The sequence below is a fragment of the Palaemon carinicauda genome, chromosome 19 (assembly GCF_036898095.1).
Source record: "Palaemon carinicauda isolate YSFRI2023 chromosome 19, ASM3689809v2, whole genome shotgun sequence".
NCBI classification, from domain to species: Eukaryota; Metazoa; Arthropoda; class Malacostraca; order Decapoda; family Palaemonidae; genus Palaemon; species Palaemon carinicauda.
Genome location: NC_090743.1, coordinates 70,589,194 through 70,603,821, shown reverse-complemented (window position 1 = coordinate 70,603,821; position 14,628 = coordinate 70,589,194). Strand labels below are relative to the sequence as shown.

At 40.8% G+C, this 14,628-nt stretch overlaps 1 protein-coding gene across 1 annotated transcript in view; it reads left to right on the top strand.

Annotated features, from left to right (window-relative positions):
• LOC137659058 (uncharacterized) overlaps positions 1–14,297 on the top strand; it is an 18,465-nt gene extending 4,168 nt beyond the window's left edge. Inside the window, exons 3-6 of the mRNA XM_068394149.1 lie at positions 731–2,030; positions 2,180–2,394; positions 3,190–3,417; positions 12,630–14,297. Coding sequence (XP_068250250.1) covers positions 731–2,030; positions 2,180–2,394; positions 3,190–3,417; positions 12,630–12,947 — 2,061 coding nt within the window. The 3' untranslated portion in view covers positions 12,948–14,297. The remainder of the gene's footprint in view (positions 1–730; positions 2,031–2,179; positions 2,395–3,189; positions 3,418–12,629) is intronic.
• Positions 14,298–14,628: the final 331 nt, after the last annotated feature.

Genomic DNA, 14,628 nt, shown 5'->3' with positions numbered 1-14,628 from the left:
AATAATAATAATAATAATAATAATAATAATAATAAAAGTTGACGAAGCTTTCGTTTAACCTCCACAATGCTTCGTAAAAATAAATTATGACGGAATATTCGAAGTGATTATAGAAGTGTAGTCTACTACACTGTTAAAAAACACGTAATTTCAATCGGAATTCTCCGTAAAAATATTCTGTTCTCAACCGTATTTTAGTAAAATACAGGCGACCGTAATTTTCACTATTCTCTGAAAATATATTTTACGGTTAGTGACTGTAATATCATTCCTTTACGTCAATATTTCACTTTTTTTTTAAACGGTAAATGCCTGGCAACACTTATTCCAGGACTTTTAACGTTTCTTTAATGCAAAATTTTAATATTGTTTATTGCACTAATGAGAACATAATTTTCATCTGCTTAACCCTCCCTCCAATAGCATATGTCTGCCCTTGGGTGCACTGTTAAAAATTCGTATTAAGAAAAAAAACGGTAAATGCCTGGCAACATTTATCCCAGGATTTTTACCGTTTTAAAAACAGATATATTGACGCAAAGAGGTGATATTACGGTCACTAACCCGTAAAAGATAATAACGAAGTAAAGTACAATTACGGTCGCCTGCATTAAACTGAAATACGGCTGAGAACGGTATATTCTTACGGAGAATTTCCGATTAAAATCACGGCTTTTTTGGACAGTGTATATACTGTTTTCAAACCTCTACATTGGAAATTTTCCCGTAGGTGAATGTTTGGGATAAGGTGTTGCCCGCGGAAGAAATAGCCAGCATTGCGAAATGCCAGACAAATCCATCCGGTAACTATATATCTTGGGAAGTGCAATGGATACTTCAAGACATAACATCTTATGGCATAGAACTCAATAGTCTCTGTGACCAAGAGGTAGGCACCACGTATTTCTGGTTCCCAAACCTAAGAGAAGCAACTGCTATGTATATCTGTGAAGCACTTGGCACTCACTTGCCTTTCGTGAGGAATCAGGAGGAGATAGACGTTCTTATGAATTTAGCGAAGTCCAATTTCCCAGCAGATAGTGAGTATGCTAACTGCTATTTCAAGTTTTGGACGGATCTCAACGATAAAGAGGTCGAAGGCAAATGGAAGCACAATTACAATGGTGAACTTGTAGAGGAGATTTTCTGGTCTCGAGGTGAACCTAATGGAATCCAGTTTGAAAACTGTGGGCTCATAAATGTGAAAGGCATAGATGACGCAGCCTGCGAAATTAACATCAGATGTGCGGTGTGTACGTTTACTGAACAGAAGCGATTTTCCCTGTTGGGAACGTGCGAGGCAGAATTGAGAAATGTATATTTTGTAGCCTATAAACCAGGCAAGGAAGATCTCATCTTTAGAGGCTATGGTAAATACCACATTCGATTGGAGAAGGGTGGATGGATCTGGCATGACGTGGTAGGGAATGTGACAATGGCTAGGATGGAAAAATATGTTCCCAATTACCCAATGGGTCGACGTCGCTGGAAACTTGAGAGCGAGGTGTGTGGCCAGGCTCCTGGAGGAATGAGAATGTTGCTTCTTACACCGTGTTCTGCGCAACAATTCACCTGCGATGATGCTGCTTGCATTCCACTATCGAGTCGTTGTGATCTGAGGTATGACTGCAAGGATAAAAGTGATGAGACTAACTGTTTCCCAATAGCTTTTCCACAAGATTACCAACAGCATCTGCCTCCAAGGCCTCTCGAAGAGGAGGATAGCAGCCTTCCCATCTTCATTGAAGCAGTCATAGACGCCCTAGATGTGAGAACTTTGATGATGACTACTGAAATAACATACACTATCAAGATGACTTGGAAGGAAAACAGAGTTAGCTACCTGAATGCAAAAGAGAACAATACCTTGAATATTTTGTCATATTCTACTTTTAAGGACTTGTGGACTCCGATGGTAAACTTCGTCAACACTGATGGCAATTACCATACAGAGACAGATAAGGAATCGATCATGTTTATCAACCGTCTCCGGAGCCCCGATAAACGAGATGAGGCTGCTGCCGAAGAAGGTAGGTCAATTGTTTAGATAATTTCATTTAAAATCTTATTTTCATCAATTAATTTCAAATTTTAGAGGATTTCATTTTAAACCTTGCTCTCATAATCTAAGTTCTCAAGATGCTCTGAGTTAATCAAACAATATAATTTTTCTTTTCAGTGGAAGTCTTTTTTGGTGAGTTCAACTCAGTTTCAATCCAGAGGAAATACACCACAGTATATACTTGCAGCTTTGATTTGGTCTTGTACCCATTTGATGTACAAAAATGTGTCATGCATCTCAGCATCACGTCTGCACCAAGGACCTTTCTGTATTTTAAGCAAGAAAACTCAACTGTTGCCTTCTCCCAAGACCCTAAGCTGCTAGAGTATGAGGTAAATCCGAATAACTATCGAACTAATTCACGCAGTATAATATAATTGAAATACTCTTACCTCTTTTCTCTTTTTGGGATGATTCCAAAATTGAATAGGCTGCCAGAACCTCACTAACTCTCTCCTGAGATAAGAGCAGACTTCTCTTCTTAATAGCTGGCAAACTCGCCACTCAACGATTGGCAAGTTTAACAGTACAGTACTGTAAAAGCAGAGGAGACCTACGGATCCAACAATTAGGAAGTGGGTGGTGCGAGAGCTTGATCATACTGTTAATCCTTGAGCTTTAACATCCACACTGTATCTTTGTTAACAAGATGCCTGGCATATATAATGAGGTTATGTAAAGAAAATGACACATAGTTAAGACTTTTGAGTGTAATCTCCAAAGTTATATTTATAGAACAAACTGTTAGTATCGACAATATCATGGGGGTAAAAGTATATCCTCAATTGGAAATTATGGACTAAATTTTTTATTCGATCTGATTTTATCCTATGTAATTTTGACAGACGTATCTAAGTCAAGGCCAAGTGACCCCTCCAAGACAAAATGTTATATATTTTGAAATTTTAAATTATAGAAATGTCAGTAACTTCACTGAAAGTTTAGTCTTCTGATCACATGGGATACAAAACAAAAAAGACAGAAACCAATGCAGCTAGGGACAGGTACTGCGAAAGAGTCAGTGGTAACATCTGTAGTTAGCATCGTAGTATAAGCTTACCTCATAAACGGTAGGATAAATGATGATAAAAATGTATAGAATCATAAACCCGATTCTTTCCTCAAAGGTGGGGCGATTGGAAATCGAAATGGACAACACCAAGTTCTACAGCGAAGCCAGAATCATCATCCCGCTGAGACGTCTCTATGGCTACGCTATCCTGAACATCTACACGCCATCTCTTGTTCTCTTGGTCGTTAGTTATATCACACTGTTCTTCAGACCGACCATCTTTGACGTTCGGATGATGTCGGCCCTCACGGCTCAGCTCGTCATTGCAACTTTCTTTTCCCAGGTAAAAATAATAAATGGTTTTATGTCTTAATATGAAATTTTTTTTTTTTTTTTATAATGAGCTGCATTTACCTTTGGGTACAGAAGTCAAGAGGTTCAATATCTAGTCTGAGGATTTCAAAATCCTTTTTGAAATCCATTTCAACAATGTCCAGAGTTAAAAACTTTCTACTTTACTCTTATCACATAGTTTCGGAACTTCTGATTTTGCTTTACAGTATACCTCTGGTGAACATTTTTCAAAAAGTTACTTCTGAATCAAATATAGAAATAAAGTCCAAATGATAATCAATAGATACATTTAGATTCCTCAATAATGAACCTGAACTATATAACGGATTTTGAGGAAAGCGAAAAATCTATTTTTGGGGTGAGATAGCCATGTCATCCTGATGGAAGGTTCCTTTCGGCAGCTTTCTAAGGGATATTTAGCTACAGTGATACTCCCAGAGAATTAACTATAGGTCTCCAGAATTCTAACTCCTGGCATGAGTATCCTTAACATATCTTTAAGGATATCGCATAATATCAGGGGATGTATTTTTTGATACGACACATAGCAATCTTCACCCCGAATAGATTTTACTCTTTGAGGGGGAAGAGTGGCGAACGAAGGGGAGCCATTATCAAGGTACCCGGTGAACCCCCTCCCTGTACTACTACGGCGCATTATTCCTTGTTGCATTTAAGCAGGAATAGCCACAGATAGAGTAGCTTCGGGTGGGGTAATTTTTAAGACAGAAGGGTGGGTCCATCAGGATGACATGGTCATTTCACCAAAAATTGATTTTTTGCTTTGCTCAAAATCCAATTTTTGGGCTCAGCCATTTCGACCTGATGGAAGCTTACCAAAGAATTAACTTGAAAGTACTATATCTGTGGGTTTGTATAAGGGCCTTTACTTTGAATGAGTTCCTTATATGGTCTCTTAGACCTTTATATATGACATTACTGTTATTTGTCATATCCACTAAGCTTGGGATTAGCTTAAGGCCTCCTGGCCCCTGCAGGGAAAGTGTCGACTTCGACTAGAAGGATTCAAAGTTTGTATCTCCATAGGGACAGACGGTAAATCTCAGAGATTACCCTTTTCATCCCTTGGAAATCTGTACTCTAATTTCAAGTTGGGCCCTTCTAGGGTTTAATTAAAACTCTAGTAGGCTTTATTCGTCTGTAACTGAGATAGCAGCAATAAGACGCAAATACGTTTAGTATTTTACCTTGTAACTAGATTATCAATGTAGTTACAATCAGGTATGAATCTGATCCGGCATTGAAAACACATCATGGTCCATATTTTCTCTTGTCGAAAAATATGTAAATTCCTCGAAATGATGCCACTCAATGGAGATGTGAAATCAAATCTGACTGATTTGTTCAGATTTTGGAAATGCATGAACACCGTGACACAACGTTCACTTGGCACTGGTGTTATCGGTCAGATATCCACCTATATGGAACAGTGTGTTAATCATCGTTGTGATTTGCACTCGAGGGTAAATGTACCCATGCACCCGATGCACTGGAAAGTCCCAAAGCAGTTCACTGTTCGTCGCAGTGCTTAGACGACGGTTTTCTTAACACTACCCACCGCTACCACAACATGTTTTATTACATGTACTTGCTTCGTATAGTGTTGGAAGAAGTTCCGTGAAGAAGAAATTTTCCTAGGATCATGACCTGCGGGTGAGCTGTAAGGATCCGCTCTGCGAATAAGTAAGTGAGCATTGCTCTCAGTTATTTTAGGGATAGATTTTTATCCTGAGGTTTCGCCTCGGAAGAGCTGTCCTTCCTTGAAGTCTGAAGTTCTACGAAGATAGACCTTAAGACACTCTACTGGGCATAGAGAGACATCTTCCTTCAGTGGGCAGATTCTTCAAGGACCCCACCTTATGGTGGGCAGCTCGTTTTTGGCAAGAAAAATAGGATCGGGGAAAAGTTCAGTTCTCCCTCTTCTGTGAACTGAATATGGCCTACATCCCTGACAGGGCCAATATTTCACTAACTCTAGCCCCTGAGGCTACTACGAACAGAAAATTGACTTTCTGTGTTAGTTCTTTTAGAGTAAAATCCTCATTGGTTGGGTTCGAAGCATAGTGCAAAACTTTGACCAGCGACCATGTAATGGGCTTTGGAGGGTTGTTAGCTTGAGTCTAGTGCATGCTTTGGTGCCTTAAAGAAGGTTTCGCTTATGAGGTCCGTCTCAAAGGCATATAGAAGAGGTCTAGTCAGGGCTGACTTACACGCAGTTATCATAGTGGAAGTCAGGCCTTGTTCTAGTAGGTAAAAGAAGAAAGAGAGACAGAAACCTGTTGAAATTTCTGTTGGTCCCCTTGTTTTCACAAGGGTTACCCCTTTCTTCCAAGACAATTCACATTGTCTCCTGGTTGGACTTTACTTGTACTCTACAATGAAGTTGGCCTCCTCCTTCGAGATCCCAAACATTTTGTTGGCTGCTAGGGCGAAAAAATCATGAGATGCAGTTGTTGGTTCTCGAGGGTGAAATGTAACAGTCGTACGGCAGAGGAAACAGCTACAGTTTCAATTCTAGAACTAAAGGAAACCAATTGTTTTGGGGTCATTTGGGGGCCACTACAGGAGCTGAATTTCTGAAGGATCTTAGCTTGTCGAGGACTTTTAGCAGTAGATTGGTTGGTGGAAACAGGTAAATTGGATTCCATCCGTTCCAGTCGAGAGACATGACGTCTATCGCTTCTGCTTAAGGTTCTCGTAAGGGGCTACATAACGTTGTAGTTACTTCTTGTCGCTCGTTGCGAAGAGGTCGATCTGCAGTTAAGGGACTTTTATCGAAAATAAAGGAGAATGAGTCGTCGTCTAGGGACCATTCTGTCTCTATCGACTTTCACCTGGATAGAGCATCTGCCATTACATCACGGAACCCTTGAAGGTGAACTGATGATAAATGCCATCTTCTCTTTCTTGCCAGGCGGAAGATGGCTAACATCACGTGATTAATGTGAGGTGAACTCAAGCCTTGTCGATTTAGACAAGTTATTATCACCTCGTTGTTGAGGGCCAGTCTGATGTTGACTATTCTGCAAGGGGATAGTCTTTTCAACGTCAGGAGGACTGCCATAGCCTCCAAGATGTTGATGGGAAAGTTTTTTGAACTGGAGTGATCAATTTCTTTCCCTTTCATTTCATGCGAATGGCCTCCCCATTCTTCCAGGGAGGTGTCCGTGTGTATCACCACTAATGTTTGTGGTGGTTGCAAGAGAATTGTCTGTGCTAGGCTCTTATTCCTTGACCATGGTCTTGATAGCGTACGCAATCGGGTCGGTATCAACCTTGTTGATCTCTTCGAACGTTTGATGAGTATCTTCTCCAGACTCCTGACGCATCTTTTAGCTGTGCTTCTAGCACCGGGTCTGTCACTACTGCGAACTGGAGAGAGCCCAGTACTCTCTCCTGTTGGTGTCTTGAAATCCTCTTGTAATGGATTAGTCTCTTGACAGATGCCGCTATTTCTCTCCTCTTCTTTAATAGAATGGAGAGGTGATGTGACTGCAAGTTCCCATGGATTCCTAATCATTGAAACTTGTGAGCTGGAGAAAGGCGAGACTTCTAGCGATTGGTCTTGAAGCCCAGGTGTTCTGGGAACTGGATCACCTTTCCGGCCGCTTGCAGACAAGTACTCTTGGATGCTGCCCGCACCAGACAATCGTCCAGGTATGCTACTACATATACTCCTTCGGAACGTAGTTGCTGGACGATCGTGTCTGCTAGCTTTGTGAATACCTTTGGGGCTATGTTTAGTCCAAAGAGCATGGCTGTGAAGACCTATTGTGTCTTCTGTAGCCTGAATCCTAGGTAAGAGGAGAGGGGTAACTGACTGGTAGGTGCCAGTAAGCATCTGCCAGGTCTATTAAGACTGTGTACGCCCCTGATTTGGTAGAAGGGTCCTTATGTGTTGCAATGTAAGCATGTGGAACATGTTGTTCTCAATGAACTTGTTGAGTGGAGACAAGTCTAGAATGACTGGGTTTGTCCGAGACTTTCTTGAGAACACAAAACAGCCTTCCCTGGAATTTCAATTGGACTTCACTTTTCTCATTACCTCTAATTCAAGAGTTCTGAGGTATATTCTTCCTATAAGGGGGTGGAGTGTTGGAAGAATTTTGGAAAAGTGGGATGGATATTTGTTCCATTCCCAACCACGTCCATTCGTAATTTGGCTGTGGACCCGGGATCGAAGGTCTAACGATCCCGAAAGTGGAAAAGTCTGCCTCCTACCAGGAACTTCTTATTGTTTAGAGGTTCCTGAGGACTTGTTTCCGTGACCGCATCCTCCTCCACCCTTTGGGGGTTTCCAGGGGATCCTCCTTCTGGGCCATTACCTTTGTAGGGCCGAAAGGTGTTCGAGGTCATGGTCGGAAATTGTGCAGTTCTAATGAAGATTTTCTCTTTGAGGAAATGCCCCACTTTTGGAGAGACAATAACTTCTTGGACCACTTCCTGTGGGAAAGGGTCTTTGCCCCAAATACATGATGAAATCAGTTTTCTGGGTTCGTGTTTCACCGTTATTGTGGCAAACACATGCTCTCTACAGGCCCTTTTATGACCTGAGAAAAGCATACAAATCCATCATAAGGGTGGGGCGTTATTTAAGGCCTGCACACATTTCCAAGCAGTTCCGATGAGACAGGGAGGCGGCAGGACTATCTTTCGTCTCCTGTTCCCTTCTCAAAAGATGGTTTGGCAACTCTGGAAGGTTCTCATTAACCTGCTGGCCTACTATCTCCGGATCCAACATCAAGACGGAGAAGGTTAGACGTACCTCTTTCCACTTCTCCTCGCAGGTGGGCATAGCTAGAGATAATGGTTTGTATTTCTCTAGGATTGGCAGGGTTTGCCCTCTTCGACTGCTCTCATGACACAGTCTAGGGCTTTCCCCGAAAGGGGGAGGGCTCTGGAGGAAGGAGCAATGAAGGTTGGGTACTTCTTGCTCGATGCTGAGACTTTGGAGTTAATATACCCGGCTCCTTTCTGGTCTTGGTAAGAATGGCTTATGCCTTGTCATGTTCGAGGACAATGACTTCCTTCGGTATAGTCTCCTTGCGGGATGTAGGTTCATCCCAGTCTCAGGTAGCAGTCTGGGTACGCTGAAAGCTGGGCCAGAATTGAAGCTCTTCAAGGGAATTGGACCCCAACTTTTCGGAGATATGAAGCTTCCCATTCAACATGGGCATGTGTTCTGTCTACCTCCAGGGGTTGGTTCGGAGCAGTGAGGGAGGTCAGATATTTGAAAGGGCTTAGGGGAGCCCCTGGAAGTGTCAGGCGTTTCCTTTCCTGTACCTCTCTCTTCATCTCTTTGAGATCTTGCTTATTCTCCACTTGTTCCTTCGGAACAGTGTCAACATCTGCTGGATCAACTCTTGAGCGTTTCGCTCCCGCTGACCTGTCTAGCCAGTTGGGGAGTTGGGGCTGAAGAGGCTGACGGCATAGGTTGATATGCCGGCACAGTGAGCGGAGGGACCTCAGTCACCGTTGAAACGGATCCTTCTTCCTCCATGGGTGGTTGAAACACTCCTTATTCAAGGCCTTCTTGCAGTAGGTCCTGTCATGTGTCAAAGGACACCTCTAACATCTGATCTTGGTGGATATCCAAGCCTTGCAGTGCCTTGCTGATATCCGCGTTTACTGTCCGATGGATAAAGGAAGGCTGGACCTGTACCTGAGGCACAAACGTATTCGACTGAGCGTTAGGGAATAGTAGGTACTTTAAAGATTTGTTAGGTAGGTAAGGTCCCGGAGAGTTCTTCTGGAAGCCTCATACTCACCTTTGACGGATTTTCTTTGCTGTATCCCTTGACTCCGTAGTGTCAGGGATATCTTTTACAAAGCCGTCGGTCAGCAAGGTCAAGCAATTGGAGTGACCCTTCTGGTCCCTGAACCTCAGGGATCCAGATACGATGCAGCAGGGGTATAAGTCCTGTACATTGTATGCCCACAAAAGTTCTTACTCTTGTGGTTGCAGAACACAACTGTACACTTCGCCATTGGCTCCTCCTGTAATTGAGAAAGGGTGAATGAGTACTAGGTTGTTTATAACATTGACTTAATAAATGCTTAAAATACGGGTCCCAGTACCTCAGGGATCCAGATACGATGCAGCACGGGGCATGAGACCTGTACATCGTAGGCCCACAAAGTTCTTACTCTTGTGGTTGCAGAACACAACTGTACCCTTCACCATTGACTCCTCCTGTAGGGGAGAAAAAAGGTGAAATGAGTACTCAGTTGTTTATATCATTGATACAAATGCACATGCTGAACAATAGTATTATTTACTATTATTTATCATAGCTTAGGATAGCAAGCTAGAAAAGAAGTAGGAAAGACACATATCTGTGTTTCCTTTCCAGGCAATGACTGTGACCTCCGTCATTATCAATATCTTTAATTTCCTTATTAGGGAGAATACAGAGTGGAATAACTCTCGTACTTAGAGCCGGAATCAGTGAATATTTACACTAAATCCTCCACTTGTAGAATATTAATACTGAACGGTAATAATCAGTATCCTGATGATCTAGGATTCATCAGGATGTTGAAGGAATACTTCACCTCAACACTTTATTCGGTCTCAGCAATAGACTGTGAAAGGATACACAGAGTATGTTGGAAAGATTTATACTACTGTATCATTGTATACTGTAGTTTTCCAACTGCTGTATTATTATACTGCAGGAATACTAGCTACTGTATTGTCATATACTGTTGTTTTACCGGTATACTACTGGGGCTAGGCTAGTGCCTGGCGGCACTAACTGATAGGGAGAGAGAAAGGATGAGAAGGAGGATTCCGTATTATTATAGTTTAGTACAATAATTAGGAGTATAGGGGGCTACTGCCTTTTACAGCCTTCTTCCCGGAATGGGAATTCTAATGGAAGGGGAGGAATACATTGATTCTAGCTTCCATCCAGCCACAATTTCTGTTGCCGGCTGTACTGCCAGTTACAAGGTTTGTGGATGGAATTCCAAGAGAGGACTCAAGAATTCTCAACAGTATAATGGGTTTCCCACCGGCAGCCGTCAGGGCCGGTTCAACCTTTCCAGAAGCTTTGCTTCCGTTAGGGAGTTGGTCGAGGCGGTACCCTAACCGCCGTTTGTAGGAACCCGGCCGGTAACCCAGTCAGCCTGGCAAGCGGGGATGATTGTAGAATACCGGCCAAAGGACATTTGTGACGCCTAGGCTGGCACTAAAGGACAGAAGGGGGAGGGAAAGGGTCTTATATTTTACAGAGGAGAAAGGTGGCTGCAAGTATGCCGTCTACTTTCGGCTGTAAATCAAAGAAGCCAATCTTCCTGTACCAGCGCAGTCATGGGCGGCAGGGAAATAACAATTCCCCTGCCGGTGACATTGCCGAATATAAAACATGTCTTCTAGTCCACAAGGGAGAAAGGAGGCGGCAATTATGCCATCCACTTTCAGTTGTAGACTAGGGAAGCCTAGCTTCCTTTGCCGTTAACATCATAGCCGGCAGAGAAATAACGATTCCTCTGTCGATGACATTGTCGGCTATAAGACAATACACCCTGAGTTACTGTCATACTTTGAAGCCGGGATACTCGCCGACAAAGAAGATCGACAGTAAAACACTATCCATGACAAGCCGGAGTAGACTACTCCTTGGCGATGATGGAAGATAGGGTTGCTGCCTGGGATGGCGGCACTCAGGTGGGAAGAAGGGTTTTTCCTCTTTTCTCTAAAAGAGAAGGGTATCGAATTATACCAAAAATTCTAGGGGATATATGTATCCCTGACCAAATTAATAGAAATGATACTAGAGGTTAAACAATGGGATTAATGTTACTAACGTATACTAAACGGGTAAGGCTAGACTAACTCGAGTGGGGACCACGGCCACCAGTGATACCCTATCGTATACGAAAGAAACATAATTAGAAGAGGAAATATCATATGAGTATATGCAATCTTCACTAGTATAATTTCGCCAAACTAGTTAAAAATTTCTTTATAGCTAAATACCGGGAACGTCGCACTACCAACTAAATAATTACATCTATGGCGTATGACAGCGGTCTCAAAATGGCAGCCTCCGGAGATGGCAGTGCTCCACTTAATATACATAGATTATGTTAATTTAACTGTGAGAAGGGAGCTATAAATTATACACAGGAAAGATTAAATACTCTACTTTCCAGAGGATGAAAATGCTGGAGATTGCATGATAATATTCCTTGAAAACAGTAACAGCACCGAGGGAAACGAGGGAGAGCACTGTGCCTAAATTCTACTTTCAAAGGAATTATGCACCGTAGTAGTTCAGGGAGGGTGTACACCGGGTACCTTGATAACGGCTACCCTTCGTTTGCCACTCTTCCCCTTCAAAGAGTAAAATTTATTCGGGGTGAATATAGCTATGTGTCATATAAAAAAATACGTCCCCTGATATTATGCGATATCCTTAAAGATATATTAAGGATATTCGCGCCAGGAGTTAGAATTCTGGAGATCTATGGTTAATTCTCTGGGAGTATCACTGTAGCTAAATATCCCTCAGAAAGCTGCCTAAAAGAACCTTCCATCAGGACGACATGGCTGAGCCAAAAAAATGTATCATATACTAATGATATGTGGTAGATATGAATTTATGATTTTCTTTGAATGTATAGTTGGACACAGGAGTTACCAATACAGCTCGCTATGGAGAAGTACACCCTGTCTCACCATTACTGAGTGGAGTGTATCTCACACCACTGACGCCATCTCTCCCAACACTTGTCTGTTTGGTTGCTCTCCGTGCAGTATCGGTGAGACAGAGTGCACTTTCTCAGAGTGTGGTGTGGTAGGAATTCCTGTCCAGCTGTACATCTAGAATGCAATACTCTTAATATAGCCTAAAAGAGTTTATTGCATGAAAGTTATTGATTAAGACTAATGCCATAGCCACTCCCTCACAATTAAAAAATTAAAAATCTCATCCGCATATCTATGTCAAGACTTAGATAATGACTAAATCTTCCTTCTAAACATCTTTAATTCGTGTCACAACATCATATTTATGAGAAGTTGACATTTCTATCGTTATGAAAGCATGACTTCTATCAATGTGACCACAATCTTAGGATAGTCCCGAAGAAAGGTGACTTAAACAGACAAAAAATAAGAAAAAATAAAAACTTAAAAATTATCCTTAATTTCATCCATGCTTCTTTCGTCAGGTATCGTCCACCTTGCCAAAGACCTCCTATTTCAAGATGGTGGACGTGTGGCTTCTCTTCTGCATAGGAATCACTTTCCTGGTCATCATCTTCCACGCGGTCGTCGACTCTCTCATCAACGACCCCACAGGCTCCAAAGACGAAATCTCTCCGTTCTCACGGATCATCAAAATCAAGCCTCAGAGTGGTGACTCCCACACGGCTTTCGAAGAGGATCCGAAGAACAGGGGCCACCAGATGGTGCTGATTACGAAGATCGTGACTTTCGTTCTTTTTCTCCTTTTCAATTTGATTTATTGGTCGTATATTTTGAGTTAAGGTCACTGCCTGCTTTAGATTCTATGGGTTTTCTCCTGCAAGTATGGGGACTTATGGCAATGCAAATGTAATAAATTCAGAGTTAGAGCCACTCCCCTCTTTATTTTCTATGGATTTTCTTCTGCAAGTATGGGGATGTACTAAATTTTGAGTTAGGGTCACTCCTTTCTTTAATTTCTATGGATTTTCTCCCGCAAATATGGTCATGAAAATGTAATACATTTTGAGTTAAGGTACCCCTTTTTACTCTCTATGGACTTTCTCCTGCAAGTATGGGGACGTATAGGAATGCAAATATAATAAATTTTGAGTTAGGGTCACTAACTTCTTTAATTTCTAGGGATTTTCTCCCGAAAGTATGGAGATGAAAAGGTAATACATTTTGAGTTAGGGTACCCCTGTTTACTTTCTATGGACTTTCTCCTGTAAGTATGGGGACGTATGGGAATGCAAATATAAGAAATTTTGAGTTAGGGTCACTAACTTCTTTAATTTCTAGGGATTTTCTCCTGGAAGTATGGGAATGAGAATAAAAACCAATTTCGAGTTACGATCACCCACCTTTTGTAATTTCAATGGATTTTCTTCTGGAAGTATAGGGATGAAAGTGTATATCAGTTTTGAGTTAGGGTCACTCACCTTTTTTAATTTCTATGGATATTTTCCTGCATGTGGTAGCGTAAAATGGTAAAAATATAATAAAATTAAACTCATCTACGACTGGATGAAAATATTAGGAAATGGTGGTTCTCTACTAGAACTGTGTCTTCATACTTCCAGTGTAGGATCCTTTCACTGCCAGTGGTGAATTAAATTTTTTTATTTTTTTTGATGTAGCCAAATGCACACAAACCCTAGCTTGCTGACATTCATTGGGAAGTTCTCATCAAGACCTTTCAAATAAATACCAACTTGCTATGGTTTGGGAGATTCTAAAAGATACTTCCCTTTATAAAATTGCGTTTAAGTCACCATTGGAGTGAAAGTGTTGAGGAGAATTAATCACGAAATCAGAAACTGATGTGGGATTCAAGAGGAAATGAATCACAGCTTGATATGAGATTTAAACATTTCATGGCACTTACAAAAAAGTATATTAATGTATTTTGTCTTTAAATATCTTTTTAGCTCTAACTTGCTTTAAAGAAATTACTATTGCATAACATTATGGCAAAGAAAATAGCTTTTTTAATCTTTAAGGTCAATTTGTGTCCACCAATGAGTTTCTCGTGAAAAGATATGATAACACCCCAATATATAAAAACAATACTAAAATTACTTTTGACTGTCAAACCTTTAAAAATTTCAAATTTATATAAAAAACAAGTCTATGAAACATAATTATATAGATTAAACAGTTCTTTAATTATTTGTTCAAGTCTGTGAATTCTAAATGTCAATGTTGTGGTTAAAGTGATTTCCGTCAACAGTTTTTTTTTATTATTCCTTATAGAAGAATGTAATCATGTATACTCCTTGGTATATTAATTAGACGATAACCTTTTTATTTTAATTGTTCATTATTTCTCAGATTGTATATTTATTTCCTTATTTCCTTTAATAATGATAATAAAAATAATAATAATAATAATAATAATGATAATAATAATAATAATAATAAGAAAAAGAAAAAGAAAAAGAAAAAGAAAAAGAAAAAGAAAAAGAAAAAGAAAAAGAAAAA